Source organism: Gossypium hirsutum, chromosome D02 (genome assembly GCF_007990345.1).
Source record: "Gossypium hirsutum isolate 1008001.06 chromosome D02, Gossypium_hirsutum_v2.1, whole genome shotgun sequence".
Lineage (NCBI taxonomy): Eukaryota > Viridiplantae > Streptophyta > Magnoliopsida > Malvales > Malvaceae > Gossypium > Gossypium hirsutum.
The window spans coordinates 54666647-54684422 of NC_053438.1; the positions used below are offsets into that span (position 1 = coordinate 54666647).

The 17776-nt window shown below is 32.5% G+C and overlaps 2 protein-coding genes across 3 annotated transcripts; both read right to left on the minus strand.

Annotated features, from left to right (window-relative positions):
• Nucleotides 1–10839: 10839 nt before the first annotated feature.
• LOC107910036 (pollen-specific leucine-rich repeat extensin-like protein 4) lies at nucleotides 10840–11760 on the minus strand. The gene has a single exon (XM_041088815.1). It carries the CDS (start codon nucleotides 11464–11466, stop codon nucleotides 11050–11052), a length of 417 nt encoding a protein of 138 aa, XP_040944749.1. The 5' UTR covers nucleotides 11467–11760; the 3' UTR covers nucleotides 10840–11049.
• A 2295-nt stretch (nucleotides 11761–14055) lies between these two features.
• Nucleotides 14056–16265, minus strand: LOC107910035 (chaperone protein DnaJ). 2 transcript variants are annotated; one of them, XM_016837775.2, is made up of 5 exons: nucleotides 15872–16265; nucleotides 15653–15740; nucleotides 15471–15541; nucleotides 15305–15361; nucleotides 14056–14809 (listed from the first exon to the last, which is right to left on the minus strand). In XM_016837775.2, exons 1-5 carry the CDS (start codon nucleotides 15974–15976, stop codon nucleotides 14609–14611), a joined length of 522 nt encoding a protein of 173 aa, XP_016693264.1. In that variant the 5' UTR covers nucleotides 15977–16265; the 3' UTR covers nucleotides 14056–14608. The 2 variants fall into 2 exon arrangements, with proteins under 2 accessions (XP_016693264.1, XP_016693263.1); XM_016837774.2 differs by having other exon boundaries at nucleotides 15653–15746; nucleotides 15872–16206.
• Nucleotides 16266–17776: the final 1511 nt, after the last annotated feature.

Consider the following 17776-nt stretch of genomic DNA (forward strand, 5'->3'; position numbering starts at 1 on the left):
AGGAACCCTTAATGGTATAACCCTTTGTCGACTAAATATTACCATTCCTTTGGTACTTAAAAATGCATCTCTCTGAATGTGGCACCAACCGCACTTTTGCAGCATCATGTGTCCCTCTGGACGTGGTTTATGACAATTGCCTTCGTTAATGTACCGTTCATCACACCACCTAAAATCATTTTGGAATTCACCCATACTTAAATTTAATTGGTCAACAAAGTAAATAAAATAAAAATAACCAAAAATAATGAAAGATAAGAATAAATAAAAATTAGTACATTATCTAACTCATTTATCTTTCGATTAATATTATTTTACAAGTCAATCAATCTGATAATTCACCGTTGCAATTCTTAGAAACGGCGCCAACAACTTGACCACCTCCAAACGTGTGAACGTTTAGAGTTAAAATAGTGCAAATAAATAAATATAAATTAAGTGCGGCACCGACAAACGAACATGTCAAATTGAAATATTAATTATCATTACAACGGAATACAGGGAAGTATTCCAAGGATCGTACCTAAGGGATTACAGATTGGAGAAATTTATTATTAGATTAATTACAGAAAATAATTACTAATCTAGTTAGTTTACAATTTAGTTGTGCGAATGCAAATTGAAAGATTAATTAAACTCATTAAATTAATTGTCCTAAATTAACCTAATGAAATTTCTTATTCCTAGTGCTAACAATATGAGCTTTAGCCTATGTTTGATTAAAAGATAGAAGATTAACTTGCTTTAATGGTTGTAATTAGCAGGAGAACTCAGGTTTTAATGATGAATTAATTATTAACTAGATAGTGTTGCCTCTCAACCTCTATTGCCTAACTAATCGACCAATGCACCTTTACCTCTTGACATCACTTTCTTGACCGGGATAAATCCACGATTTACTTGATAATCTCGTCTCTCGATCCGTTTACCTATATTACTTCCTAATGCTTTCAATCCTAGGGTTTAATCACACATGAAATTACACCAACTAATTTGTATGAGAAACCCTCATTAATCTGCTAACTACGCACACATCCACTCGTTAAACTACTTAATAAATTAAACATTTCTATAGCCAAAACATGTTAGATATAAATAAAACATATGATTTTATCTCAATATTCATACAAACATTAGTTTATCAGGCTAACGAAATATAAATAAATATATAAAAGAAAGAGATAAGGAAATTGCTCATTGATAAACCATTGAAGCGCAATTCCGGAGCAATCTCCGCTCGGGAACGTCTTCACATTAGAATAGAAAAGTTCCAACTAAGCAAACATAAAAATAAGCTAAAGTAAAATAAATATGTTTTTCTAACTAGGTTTAATGTCCAATCAAGTCTAACCTCCTAATGGAATTATAAAAATGTTTATATAGACAAATATTAGGGCAACCATTAAGGTAAAATATTCCTAAAATAGCCCAGGTACTAATAAAGTCGTAATAAATAAATTGTATCCTCAAAATTTGTTCAAGCGACTGTTGATGTCAGCACATTGTCAGGATGATATCACATTGTCATGACGTTGGGTTCTTCCTTGTCACAACGTCAACCCTGTTTCAGCCCTAAACGCTTTAAAGTTCTGTGTTACGACACAGACCTCCCTATGTTGAGACATGACCATCGTTCCTTGCATTTTTTTAGCCTGAATTGATATCATACACTCTTAAATAACCCATTAGTCATTCCCAAGGCCCAAGTTGGCCTAACAAGTCGTCAAAATACTAAAAACTGCATTAAAACACTTATTTTACTATAAAATGAATTTAAGTTAAGAAATATGATAATACAATAAAATATGCTAAAATGCTTAAAAAAACAAGCTCATTAAGTGTTGAAAAGTACCTAAACTACCACTATAATTTATGGCAAATCATGTTGGTGCATAGTATAATAGTGGAATGGATGACGAGGTATATGTCGATGATGGTGCATAATTTGGTGCTTGTGTGAAAAAAATGAGGTTGTTAGTAAATGTACTTGAAAAATATGAAACATATTGACCGAAAGGTACACCTATTTGTATAAGATTCGGGGTTGGAGCTAATGATGATGACGTTGGTGACTGTACTCCCCATTGAACTCATATGGGGTTGTGTTGGCCTTCTACGATGAATTTGTCTACTCATTTCCTCTCCCAGCAATAGAAATGGCTTACCATTAAGGGTAAATCATGTCATCTAATTCGAAGACGTTGCCAAATTTGGTTTGACAATTTGTTCGTATATGATTTGTCGTAATTCAATGTAGCAAATTAAACTAGTTTTCACACTTAAGGAGCTTGAATACAAGCATTTTCATTATGTTTTAATTAAGTTTTCATAGTTTATGCAATAAAAAGTGTATTATGAGTCTTTTATTGACCTTAAGGGCCGAATGAGGCCTAAAGGTGAGCTAATATACTTAGTGAGTGCACAGTAGACCGTCAGAGAATGTATAAACTCAATATTGGTCATTATGTTGCAACATGAGAAGTTTGATGTCGCAATATAGGGAGAAGAGTACAATAATATCGAGACTGCCTTCAGTGTTGCGACACGGCCATAGGATGTTGCGACACACCCTTGAAGAACCCCTGAACATGAGCATACTGCCTTCAATATCATGACACAGGCACTAGGATGTCGTGACATTGGTATTGTACGAGAGATATTTATGAGCTAGGGGTATTTTAGTCTGCATAATCAAATATTTAACACAATAGCGTTAGCTGACCTAAGGTTGAGGATGATGACAATCCTAACTCTATAAATAAACTTATTTAACACTTGCTATAGACAACTTTTTTAGACTTTAAGTTTTTCTTTATAATTTTAGTTCTTCGTTTTAGGCTTAGGTTTATTTTTTTTAGTTCTTTTCTCTTTGTGTTCTTCAGAGAACATGGTTTGTAAACGCGATTAAACGCTAGTGGATTTTCTGCGCTTCGTCTATCTTATGTTTATGTTTATATTCAAGTTTATTATATTCATGAGATCCATGAGGAACTAGTCCTCTTATGGGGGATTAGCGAGCGAATGTGTGACTAATTGATTCTTATGTAAGGTTTTCTTAGTAGATCAACTGTTTGGGAGAGGAAAAACTTAAACCCTAAGCTTGATGACCCTAGGAAGTCATTTATGAGGGAATTAATCCAAATTTGATATGGCCTCTCCGTGAACACCTTAGCCCCAAACCGATCTGAACTATGAGGCTCAGAGATAAGTAGTTCTTGTCGACTCATTAGTTTAGTGAAAGATTAAGAGATCCTGCTAGGGTAAGGACTAGTTGATTGAGTAGAAACCCAAAATAAGAATTAGTTATGACCACCATAAGTTATGACCACCATAAGTTATGACCACCATAGCAAGCTAATCATCCATACCTAGAATTTGTTAAAGTCTATAAATTAAGTTTTTCGAAGTTCTTTATATTTAGGTTTTTGTTATTTCTATTTCATTATTTATAAAAATCTAACAATATTTTCTTTTATGTTTTATCGTAGTATAATTTATTTAAATTACTAATTAGATCTATTTGTGCTTAGGTTAGAATTACTTTAGTGTAAGCCTCCATTGGGCACGATCCTCGGGGTACTTACCTATTTCATTGTAACTATATTACAACCTAACCCATATACTTGTGGACATTGCTTGTTTCATATCTTTTGTTTATGATTCTTACTCTAGACGTTGGTACGTTTGAGGCAGTTAAGTTGTTGGCGTCATTGTCGGGGAGGGAACGTTACTAGATTGATTTTAATTTATACATTTATTATAATAATTAAGAAAATTTTAAATTATAGATATGATTTTTACTTTAGGTTCCGTTTGTTGGCATGTAAAATGATTTTCAAAAAATGATTTTTGGAAAATGAGTTACTTTTCTGAAAAAGCTAATATTTTCTGGTGATTTGGATGAATCCGTGTAAAATATTTTCCGTTGTTTGGCAGATTTCATGAAATTTTTTCATAAAAGCTGTTTTAAAAAGAAACAAATATACATTTGAGAATTTCTTGTATTTTCATTTTTTAATTGAGTTTATTTTATATCTATTAAATTTATATTTTACATTATTTTTGCATATATTGTAATGATTTATTTATAAATAAATACAAATATATAATAGTATCCAAATATTAAGTTAAAATATTAACATTCATAAATTGAAAACAGCTAAAGTGAATTTAGAAGGCCTGTTTATTTTCATCAATGAAGCATTTTATCAAATACTTTTTAAGTTGAACTCAATCCTTATAGAATACGAATCCCAAATAATAATAAGACATCCAAATTTGTCATTTGAAGATTGATTAATAAATTCTCAATTATTAGAGGGTCGTAAACAAGATAAGTTAAAACTTGTGTAGGAGATGTGGTCAACTCCTCCCTATTATCCAGTAGAGCAACCCTAGCAATACCAGAAAAACCCACAGTCAAGTTCCACAAACCCCCAATTCCCTTTTTTTTTTCAACCATATTAAAATCATATCTACAAGATGCACTTGTGAAACAAAGCCCTACAACTACTTTGATTTCTCAAATACTATAGTTTTACCAAAATTTCTTACGTGTATCCTAATTTGAAACTTTCCCTGGCAACCACAACTATCTCAATCAACAACTTGGAAAAATAGTCTAATTGACATTGATCACTACTCTTCAATCAACTGAAGAAACCAGTTTCTTAAAAGATTTGTAGGCACGCATTAACCTGATATACTTGGAAGGTTAACATTCTTCGGACTAGCTTTCTTAAAATCAAGAGATACAAGTCCAAGCAAAGCAGAAACGACTGCAAGCTGGATAAGGAGACCTGCTATAATAGTAGTCTCTTGCCACAAGAAAGTAGATAACTTGGCTCTCAAGTTTTCAACCTCTTTATTTTCATATCCAACAACATCAACTCCAAGGCTAAAAAGAAAACATCATTGATGGGATGAACTTTCTCAATTTTACATAGCATCTACAACTTAATGAGATATCATGTGTAACACCCCTAACCCATATCTATCGTCGGAATAGAGTTACAGAGCATTATCAGAATATACAGATCAAATACAAATATTTCATATTATTTAACATTCATGTAAGAAATTATTCATAAATTCCCTTATATGAGCCCTCGAGACCCAAAACATGCATTAGAAATAAGTCAAGACTAAACTAGGTACTCAGAGAATTTTTCGCAAAATTTTAAATTTTTTCCAAGGTGCAGGGGACACACACTCGTGTCTCAGGCTATGTGGGAATTCAAAATAAGGCACACGGCCGTGTCTAGCCCATGTCCGTACCCATGCAACCCTCTGAATTAGGTCATACAGCCATGCCACATGCCCATGTGCTAAGCCATGTGAATATCATTAAATAAATGCAGAGGTCACACGGCCAAGCCATACGCTCATGCGCCAGGTCGTGTGATCAATTCTGAGCATTATGTTTTGAATTGAAAGATGCAGAGGACACACGGTCGAACCACACGCCCATGTGCTAGGCCGTGTGTCACACACGGTTGAGACACACTCCCATGTCTCTACCCGTGTAGACGAAAATATGTCATTTTCAAGGCCACATTTCTTACCCAAACTTGGCATCAACCTATTCAAACATTTTTTTAGCATCAATGGACTATAATAAGACATTTATCCAAACCAAGATCAAGCAATTTACTTATCATATTACCAAATTCATTCAAGAATCTTTACTTACCAATTTGACTAAATACATATACAAGCTCATTTATACCTAATTTACCAATCTTAACCAACCATCAACATGTTTATAAATTATCCATCATTTAACCATATTAAGACACATTATACATGATAAGACCACTTACATACACATTAAAACATATTCTTCTCTAGCCATTCCAATGGCCAATTGTAACCAAAACACATACTTGCCAACAGTGGCCCAATTCAACCTATACATGCCATTATACCAAAATTTAGTTTGTTACATATACTGAAATAAGCCAAAGGATAGTGTGATGTAGCTCCGACCAGCTTCCAACCTTTACGAGCTTCCGAATACTATAAAACATGAGAAATAAAACATAGTAAGCATTTAATGCTTAGTAAGTTCATATAACATGAAATTTAACTTACCATTTAATCAAAATTAAGGTAAGCATATGAAGTATACTCAAGCAAGATGGCCAAAAGCCGTAGCACATATCCTCATCAACCATGTTAGACACATATTTCATATAAATGTCAAGAAACATGTATGAGATCAACAAAATCAAATTTCCATGTTCATAACTTTCATCTTCTTATATTCATATATCAATTCCATATACTTCATGTAAATACGGGTAATGATTCATTTTGAACTCATATATTTTCTCATGTCAGGACTTTGTCCGTTGAATCATTAAAAATATCGATGGATACCTAGGTAGTACACACGAAGTGTACAAATTTGTAATCCATCAATTCATATTCAGGAATACTCATATAAGCACATAAACGGAAAGCTCTGGAGAGCCATTAACGGGAAGCTCCGGAGAGCCATTAACGAGAAGCTCATACGAGCCAATATCGAGAAGCTCTGGAGATCCATTAACAGGAAGCTCCAGAGAGCCATTAACGAGAAGGTCATAAAGAGCCTTTAATCGAGAAGCTCACGAAGAGCCATATATCGAGACGTTCATAAGAGCTGAGGTGTGTCCACAACACATGTAGGATCACAACTAAATCAGGATGCTCCGAAGAGCTATTAACGGGAAGCTCGCAAGAAACATATAACGGGAAGCTCATAAGAACTAATAACGAGACACTCTTTTGATTTGTGGTGTGTCCGCAATACATACAAGATCACAACCAATCAGGAACCCTATATCTATCGAATTTCATTTATTCAAACAGGACTTAATACTTGTCTGATATATATTTGGATGTGTATTTAATTTTTATACATGTCAATTACACAATTTAATTCACAAACAGAACATTCAATTCAAAAACATAAATATACAATTTGGTTACACGAACTTACCTCGAAAATGTTCATGTATGCAAAATCTACTAATCTGACACTTTTTCTTTTCCTCGATCTAACTCCATATTTGATCTATTCAGATCCAATTAAGCCAAATAAGTATGCTATCTTCAAGCTCTTCTAACTAGGGTTTCCATGTATTTAATTTGGGGAAAGATGATATAAAATGATGATATTTCTTTTTTAATTAAAATATCATCTTTTATTATTTCATCTTTCTAATTTAGTCATTTTTTTATTTAATTTTCCATGGATGAATCATCATACTTATCTACTAACTCCTCTTAATGGTCTATTTGCCATATAAGGACCTCAAATTTTGAATTCCATAGCTATTTGATACTTATAGCTACTAGAACTCAACTTTTGCATTTTATGCAATTTGGTCCTTTCCATCTAATTAGACTTGTAATCGATAAAAATTTCCTAACAAAATTTTCATACGATATTTCTATCATAATGCAGACATGAAATAATATTAAAATAATTTTCTTTCTAGACTTGGATTTGTAATCCCGAAACCACTGTTCTGATTTCACTGAAAACGGGCTGTTACATCATGATGCATCATGTTATAAGCTTGGGTACAACAAGAAAATTTCTCCCCATATAACATATTTTTTCCTTTTTTTATAAGAGATTTTTAAGCTTTACAATGGGAGGTAGCACTGTCTCCCATCCCATTAAGCCCACATCACATGTCTTAGGATTTTATGTTTTAAAATGGCTGGATATCGTCTCATAAAAGTTAATATAGTAGCAAAAAAGGGCACATTCACAAGGACTTCTTGAAGTCCAAAAGCACTAAAGACAAGATTGCTACCCTTCATCATTACCGCATTCAATACTAACCCAAAACCCTATTTTTCTAAGATTTGTTTTCTTTTATAAAAATCTATCTCAATAAAAAAAAAGAATAAAGTCTACAAGGTTGCCATTACAAAGTTTCTAAATTGAACACAAAGCTACCTAATTAAATAAGCATTGCAACTCGTTGTTTCAAGTATTAGGTGAATTTTAAGAAATTAAAGAAAAATGGTTTTTGCTTGCAATTGAGAGCACTCACATGGTATTTTAATACCTTAATTGTTGGTAATTATCTTCAAAATGTTGCCAAAATATGCATACTGTCTCTTGAGACTTGTTCTAAGCCTTAGGTAGCTTGAAACCCAAAAGCACACACTTTGGTGGCACTACAATTTTATACTACAACCTATTTCATTGTAATTATATTACAACTTGACCCGTATACTTGTAGACACTACTTATTTCATATCTATTATGCAGGATTTTTACACTAGATGTTGGTACGTCTAGAGGTGGTCAACGTATAGATATAAAATCATACTTATGTTCCCACAAATTGATATACTTGGCATGGAATTCAAGCTAATATTTACTGGTTCTCCTTCGTAAGTCAATCTTGTGAAGTTCATCAAGATTCTGAGGTGAGGGCGAAATATTTTGCACAAAGCTAAATTGGCGCATTACTCGATCAGATTCATACATCTCAACTGTTGCAAAAAATATCAATTGCCTTTTGACGTGCTGGATATTATGATTCATAAAAAATTCAGAAAAGATGCATTTTTAATTTTCGAATCAGAATATGACATCCATTCAAACTGTAGTACGAAATTATAAATTTCATTATGTACCTAATAATACATTTAAAATCCTGACGTAATTATTATGTAACTGGAAAATTTAAAAACTAACCTCAACTTCTTATAGTTGATCTAACAAACCGAATATCTTCAAGCTCATTCAGTATACCCACATGACTCACGTCATTGTTCCACCTATTCGAACAATATGTTATTTCGAAAACATAATAATGGAAAAAAATAAGATGATAACTATATTATTAAATGAATCTTACCTTTTTATAAGTGAGAATTGATAAGGGAAGTTTACTTTGGGACCTAAAAATGATATGCAATACCATGCCCATGATTGATGAAGGAGTATACATCCACTTATTTTAATTTTCTATGCTTCAGTTGCGCGACACATCTCTCTGTACAATGTAGCCAAGACAATTGATCCCTAATTGAGTCGCATGGTTTCTTTTAGATTGATTAATTATAAAAGTCACTTTAAATGTACCAAATTTTGAGATTTATCTAGCATTAGAACACCCCCGATTAACCTCAATATGAATGCTTGAGCAAATTGTTATCTTTCAACTGCACTAGAAGAGTTGTCAAGATGTGAGAAATTATCTTCTAACCATTTCATATCTATTCGGTTACCACTAAACTTGTTCGGAACCTTGCCTAATAGGTGGTGGCAAATTGGCCTCTAATCTCCAATGTGCACTACCCTTGTAATGATTACCCCATCAACTTGTAACCGAGTTGTAATGTCACATACTCAAGTATAATCGTATACTCACCGCACAGAAGATGGAATGTGTGTGTTTCGAGTCTCCATCTCTCCAGCAAAACATTGATAAGTGCGGGCTCCAATTTAGTTCTGCCGAGCATACGAGACACGTACAAGAATCCCGCCTCTTCCAGGTATGGTTCAATAACACGTGGTGCTCTCTCACTTAAATTGTGTATATACGTTTCAATAATTCAATCTTTGTCCTAGTTATATAAACATAAAAAATTAAAAAATTATTATTATTATTAACAACTTAATAAGGATATAAACATAAAAATTTTAAAAAATATAATAATATTAACAACTTAATAATGATATTAACTAAAATAAAAATATTTTCTTACTATTTGTGATTAGGTGCCAGATATGTTTGTGATCCAAACAAATTAGTGGTGTTGACATTTTTAAAATATGTAACTTTATAAAATAAAAAAATATTAATTAATTTAAATAATGAAATAAATTAAAACCTTATAATATTATTAAATTACCATTAAATAACAATTTATTTAACATGAAAATGTCGTTAAACCTATTTAAAAATAAAATAAATTAAAAAAACAAATTACCTTATTTTACTTGAAATCTTTAAGATGATGAAAATTGAATAAAAAAATACTAACTATTAATATAGAAAATTGAGAGAAAAAAATTTAAGAAAAAAAATGAGAGATTAGAATAAAAAATTTATTTAAGATAGAAATGATGGATGAAATAGAATGAAGAAAATACAAGGGGAAGGGTTTATATAGGGTTAGGGAAATTTAACCCTTAGCTATTTTTATTATTATTTTAAATTATCTAACCATTGGACCAATAGTTAGAAAATCAATGGTCCTATTATAGTCGACAAAAATACATATTCGATCTATTTTTTTAAATTAAAGGAACGATCTATTTTCTTAATTATTTTTTAAAATGGACATTTGTATCTAATTTTTTGAAAGCTATTAAAATTAAGAAAAATGAAAATTCACCCATCTCACAACTTTTGATTTATTAAAAAAAGTCTGAAATCCTCAAGAAATGAAGTGCCTAATAGTGCAATGTTATCAAAATAACTAGACGCCAAATAGAGTGGGAGACATGGAAAGCCTTGGATTTAGCCAACACTTGTCTATCTTCCTACTTTCGGAGTACCAAAGTGGGATCCATGACTTGGTGATGAAATCGAAGTTGATCACATCCTCTTTCTACCCCCTTCTTCTCTTCTGACACATTTCGTATCACATCTTATACTTACTAAGAATCTTCCTCTGTTATCTTTTTTATCTTTTTCTATTAATTATAAACCTCTCCATGTGTCCAAGGTGGAGACGCTACCTGCTTGGATCCATAAATAAAGGCTAAAACCGAAAACCCATAGTTTTCGAGCTCTGTTCTTTGGATCCATTAATTTTCCAGAGTTTCAAACATGGTTTCAACAATAAAAGGAAATAACAATTGAATATTCCAAGCAGTGAGTAAAAATTTCTAATTTCTTTATTATTCATTTGATCAATATCAAGATACAACAAGTAGGAAAGCTAGTAGGTCCTAAAGCTTTCTCCTTGGGCAAAAAACCCATCTGTTTTTCTTGTACTTGAAATAAAAATACCAATTGTACTTACTATATGCAAATTCTTGTACAAACATCCTTACCACCCTCCAATCCCAAATCAATACCCCAATCAGAAAGCAAGAAGGACCAATAATCCAGAGACCAAAGCCAGTAACCCCACCTCAAATTTGCGGCTTGCAGCACCGAAATTTTGGTCAATAGGGTACAGGTTCCCCGGTGGACCAGTTATGTAGATAAAGGAAGGCGGGCTAGGTGGTGGTGGACAGTATTGGGATGGCGACTTTTTTGGTGTAGGTGGCGGAAGAGCGGGCGGTGATGGTGGTGGAGGGCTTGGTGGAGGCGGCGACGGTGGTGGAGGACTTTGTACGCATGATGGGGTACACTTGATGCCTTGATCACCTGGTACTGTGCTCTCGTCAAGCTTCCTTGATTCCAAAGCGTCGATGGGGTATGCAACAGTGGCGATTAGGAAGCTTATGGTCAGAAATAGAAATAGAGGATGGAAATGGTTGGTTTTGATTGACATAGTGGCGAATCGGATTGGTCTGAGATGAATGAAGAGGTAGACGTGATGTTACCTTAGTATGTGTGCATCAAAGGCTTTGAATGTGAAACGGGGTTTCTTTTGGTGAAACTTGGGAGACCAAAATGAATGAAAAGGAAGATTTTGAGAGGAGGGCCAAATGGCGTGAATGAGATGTGTTCTTAAGGGCTCTTTATTTGTATTTTATTTTATTTTTCTCTAATTATTTGGCTGCCTTATGTGATAATGGAATCCCATTGCATGCGGGAATTATGGGATGGACCAAAAATAAAGGCCCCCCCCCCTTCGTATACGCTTTCCCACTATACTATATTCATTCTTTTAGGGTCACTATATTAATTCATTTGTAAGAAAACTACGGGTTTATTTTTTCTCTTTATTTTTAAACTATGGTCTCGTTTTCACCAATTAAGGTTAGTGTTCAATTAAATCGATTAATTTTTTTTTGAGTTAATCAAGCTGATGAGTCATATTTTATCATCCTAATTTGATTTGAAATCTTATTGAATCGAGTCAAGTGAAATGAACATCAAATCAAGTGAAATAAAATTTAAATTAAGTCGAGTGAAATTGTTCAAGTTAAATTAAATAATTAAACATGTCAAATTAAAATCTAGTAAACTTTTTCAAAACCAAATAAGGGTAAAATAAAATATATTTTAGTCTAATAAACTTGAATCACTAATTAACTTATTTAGATCTCAAAATTATTATTTCAGAAAATTTATAAAATTTTAACTTTCTTTATAAATTTTTTAGAATTTTTATATTTTTTAAAAATATATAAAATTTGAAACATTATAAATATTTTGAAATTTGAAAATTATTTTGATTTTTTTTTTTGTAAATTTTGTTGAGAGACAAACCAATTTGTTTATTTTTAAAATAGACAGGGGTCAAAGGGGTATATACACTAATTGTAAAATTCAACTTGACTATAACTCGAAACTCGAATTACTTATTTGAGTTGACGTGAAGAAGTTGAATAACTCAATTCGATTAACTCAAAATTTGAATTTTTTTCGATATTTTTAAATTAAATCGAGTTTTATTCATCCTTAATTACCATTGCTACCGATGTCTTCCGTAAGCTAAGTTTTGTTTTATTTTGTTAATTAAGAATATAAATGATTGATTTGAAATATTGGAAAGAACTGGCAAATGGTGAGAAAATGAATATGGACTAAAAATTTAGAAAAAAAACATTTTTGGATACTAAAAAATTCAACATTTATGAACAATTAAGTCTACTTTGGCATGCTCCATGTTGCATGCACATGATTTGTGCATTAGAAAGAAATCCCTAATAATTTAAATTTTGGTAAATAAATATTAGACCTTTGATATTGGTACTTACAATTATATACGTCGGAAATATATTAATTATCAAATCAAATAAATTAGAGATGATAAAGTGCGAGCTAACATGCAAAAATATATCTCATTTTGCATGAAAGTCATAAGTGATTTGAGGTTGGATTTTCTTAATAATTTGTTTAATTTATTTTTTTATTATGATTTTTTTCGGTCTGAAGAAAAAAAATGAATATGGAGTTTTGAAAGAGGTCAAAGAGTTGACTAATTTGGACATGAATTTTGATCATATTGAGGCCATAATTATCTTATATCATATTAATATAATTTTCTTCATGCTTTGTTTAATGATGGTGGTTTCTGGGTAGATGTTTAAATGAAAAAGAAAAATCATTGAAGATGAATAAATGGTCATTGAATATCATAAAAGAAGAAACACCTGTCACTATCCCCAGAATATTAGAGCTTTAAACAGGGAAAAATGCCAGATGGACAAGTGGAGATGGTGGGTGACTCGCAGCACAGAACCATCCACATTCAGCCTAACCTTTATCACCCTCCAGCTGCTTCTTCTTATTTCTTCCAATCTTCTCAAATTTTCTTTGCACTTTATATGTTGGCATCTACTTTTTCATATTTGGCACTTCTTGGAGGGTTTTTTTCTTTAATTTCATTTCATTTTCTTTTCTATGACAATTTGATTGAATTGAAGAGGACAAAATGATGGGTTGGTTAAAAGAAACATAGAATTTGACCATTAATGCAGTGAGGTTAGGTGGATGGTGTAGAAAAGGTTGGAAAAATATGTAAATTAAACCCCACAAGAGGGGTGAGGTTTAAACAATGAACACTACCATATATCTCATTTTTCTAAGACTTATATTTTCGTTATTCATAAAATCTAATATTTTTATTGACAGTAAAATAAATAAGTCATAATTTTGGTAATGGAGTGAAAAAGGGGCACCGTCCCATCTACTTAAAGCATCTTATTAATTCTAGGCACACCCCTTCTGGGGGTCAACTTCCCATCTTACACAAATCTTCATTTGCTTTTGGAACCTTCCTTCCTGCCATTCTCATCATTTCAATGATTGAGTGGACAGATAGACCCAACCATTTTAATATCATATCTTAGATTAATTGGGTTACCTTCACTACTAATGTACCAAAACAAAACAAATAAACTAATCTGATTTCATTAATTTTATAAACCAAAAAAAAAACATCGCAAGAAATATAACAAAGGAAAAAAGATTAAAAATAGAAAATGTTAGTCATTTGTGTATTTACAATATAAATATTGGGTTATTTGTGTATTTACAATATAAATATTGGGTTAAAAAAAACGATAAATTTAAGTATCTCTTCTTAATATTATGGATGTCCATAACAGATTTAAGATAATACCACATCCAAGTTCCAATGCATAAAACCTTGCAGTCCGCCTTTACACTTGAATGCAAAACCTCATACAACCGTTCAAACCTGTGGAGAAACACTTATTAACTACAATCTACAAACAACCATTTTTCTCAAGAAACCAATTTCGGAAGATTAAAAAAAAGGCTTCCCCTTCTCATTTGGTTAAACTACAATTAATGAAATTGCACCAAAGATGAGGAGTGTTAGATGCCCAAGCAATCCGATCTTGCCATGCCAAAACTGAAGATCCAAATCCCAAAAATACTAGCACATCCCTCACTAATATCCAACAAGTGTGACCATCCCATCCCCATTCATTCAGGGTTGTGTTTCCAAACGTTCCAGAAGCTCCAATGGCTTTCGAGATCAATACAATGATAATGTTTCAATAACTTCTGGTTTCATACATATTGAACCCTGTTACTCCCAAACCTCCGGGTCTATCACTCATTCCACTTGAATCCCATTTTGTCCTCTTTGAGCTCCCACCCTCTTCAATCGGCCCACAGAACCATGAAGGTGATTCAAATCCTTGTGCCATATCCCATAGCATTTTCTGCAACTCCTCCAGGCTGCAAACTTTCTCCTGTTACCACAAATTATAGGAAACAATGTTAACAGTTTCACGAATAAATCCTAATTACATAGTATTTGGTTGTCACCTTAAATATTAAGGAGCTATAGTTCCCTGAACAAACAAATACAACTTGAAAAGCTAGTCTTTCTATGCCACCAGCTCCCCTCATGGCCATCATTGGCGCTTGAAACATTTTGTCAAGCAACAATCAAGTCCTTTGTATTTTTTTTTTTGGGGGGGGGGGGAGGCGGGGTACAAATATCATCATTTGTAATGATGTTTATACCATATCATGCAAAAAAATGAACCTTAAATTCTAACCAAACAAGATTTATACTTTTAATGATTTTTCATCTTTTGGATCAAATCAATCAGGTTCCTTCTCCTCCATATACAAAAACTTGGAAACGAGATCTAATTTCGGTAGTAATGTAACATGATAACATTTTCTACTGCCATTTTGAAAGAAAATTGAGTATTTAAAATGTAGGACAAATGTATTACCTCTTTCCTCGTTTGAGACATGAGAGAGATCATTTCCTCCATAAAATCAGAAAAACCCTGTAAAAAGAAAACTCCAATGTTTCATTCAACTGTTACCAAACTACTGAAGGGAAATGACATTAAAGGAAAAACCAACTTTTCTGAAAAAAGAAAAAAAAACACCCACCTCATCCTCTTCATCTTCAGGATCATATAACCCAGCATCGTACAGAGTTCTCTTCCTCTGGTCTGATAAAACTACCAACACAAACAAACTGGAATTAAACCAAACCAATATAAAACAAAAAAAACGTAACCAATAAGGCAAATTCATTAAACTGGAACATTGGGGGATGACGACTTACTTACCCGAATAGGCTTCTTGAATTTGCTGGAATTTATGCTTAGCTTCACTCAATAGAGAAGGTGTTCTCGTCCACCTATCTGGATGCCATTGCTGCTCCTCATATTCACAGAACAAACAAACCATAAGTTGATGTTCTTCAGACTTCTTATACAACTGCAAGGATGCTATAAAAAAAAACCCCAGAGATCATTGGTTCAATGTTGAAAAAGGAAAAAGCTTACCATTGCAAGCTTTCGATAAGCACGCTTGATATCTTGAATAGAAGCATCAACCTTGACCCCCAGAACGTTATAATAAGAAGGTAAAGCAGGTTCCCCCTCCATCATCACCGACCCAACTTTTATTTCCCAACAGAAAAACAACCAGATATTTAAGAATCAGCGCTGAAAACTTAAAACCGATGATGGTGTTAATCCAAGCATGAAAAGGATTGAACATGAAGAGGCGAGCAGAGGGTAATATATAAAGAAAATGGAACGTGGAGGAAGAAAATATCTGGGGAATTTTTTTGATTGATTTGAATCGGGAATGTTCGGGAACTAATGTGTTGTTTCATTGTGGCGACAAAACATGTGGATATATTCGCAAAGCGAAGATATTTTGTGCAAAAGATACGAGATATTTTTGAAAGCTAAAGCTCGCTTTTCAGGCTTCTATATTTCTCTTAGCCTGACGTGACAGTTTTAACCAACACTTGTCATATTCTTTCTATATTTAGGATTTTGTTTTTGTTTTTTAATGTATGAGTTGAGTGATTAATTTTTTTTCATCTTTTTTTAAGAATTTAGTTTTTCTTTTTAGATTTTAAAATAATATATATATTGGCCCTGAACTTATATTTCATTACCTAGTTTGATACTTTCAAGTGCTACTATGGCATTGCTAGCTAATCTAATGGTGCCAAATGACTACTTCTCAATACACCATATGACAAACATAAATTAAAATTTTAAAAATATATAAATTAATTGAAAAGAGTACATTTTTTCCACATCAAAAGAGTATAAATGACTACCTATACATCTTGTGAGTTGTATTGATACAAGTCGATCTACAATGCTTCCAATAGCTAGAAATTTCCCCAATGGCTATAAATGGTCACAAAATTTTCCCTTGTTATATATACACATCAAGAACACTTCAAGACATAAGAGATGAACATTCAAGCATAGAAATCAACAGAAAACCTTCAATTTATTTTCTTGTTTTCTCTTGTACATATATCTTAGGTGCTTATTGTTAGATCTATTTATCATTCTCATTTTCCTTCTTTGTGAGAGAGCTAACACTTCTAAACACACACCTTTGACAGGCTTTCATTGTTTACATCATTCATCTTTGTTGTAAAGAGCTACTTAAGGTTTTTGAGTTATAAAACCTTAAGTGATTTGTAAAGGGTTTCTATTTGAGCCATTAAAACTAGAGGGTTTTAGTTTAGCCATAAAAATTAGGGGAACATTCTATCTTAACATTTGTAAAAGATATAGATTATAAAGGTTATACATTTTCCTTGAAAGGTAGCAATTCTTATAGTGAATTGGGAAATCTTTGGTTGAGGTATTCCAAGGTAGTGGAAGTAGCCACTATAAATCGAATTGTCCAAGTTTTTCTTTCCTTTCCTCATCACCTAGAAAAGTTTGCAAAGAATTTAAAATACCAATTCACCCACCTTTTGGTATTTTCGAGCCTAACTAATTGCTCAAGTTTATTGAATGTCTGGCTAGTATTCGGTAGCTTATAATGGTTGCCTTGTTAATTAGAATAATTAAATTTGTAATTTTTTTAATTCATTATAATACTAGTGATGAACTGCATAACTTGTTTATGTTGTAGTTTATGATTATGTGGTATGGATGTGTGATCTAGCTTAAATGAACCCTGTTGAGGTGAGTTTGTTTGTTAGAATTAGGTCCATCTAGTTTTTAGTGCTACTAGTATGTTAAATCTTGAGTATTGAGTTACAAGGTTATTTATTGGTTAGGGAAGTAATTTCAAACGAGTTGTCTCTTAGTTACCGAATAAGTAAGGAGAGATTGGTTGCCTAACGTTGAGTCAACAACTAGAACTAATTTACTAAAGTCATTGAAGACATCTTTGTGTCAATGATCAAATCCACGAATCAAACA

Coding starts and splice junctions, on each gene's coding strand:
- LOC107910036 (XM_041088815.1), bottom strand. CDS start 11,466: ATGTCAATCAAAACCAACCATTTCCATCCTCTATTTCTATTTCTGACC.
- LOC107910035 (XM_016837774.2), bottom strand. CDS start 15,976: ATGATGGAGGGGGAACCTGCTTTACCTTCTTATTATAACGTTCTGGGG. Junction 15,542..15,652: donor AATTCAAGAAGCCTATTCGG/GTAAGTAAGTCG, acceptor TTGTGTTGGTAG/TTTTATCAGACCAGAGGAAG. Junction 15,362..15,470: donor CTGAAGATGAAGAGGATGAG/GTGGGTGTTTTT, acceptor TTCTTTTTACAG/GGTTTTTCTGATTTTATGGA.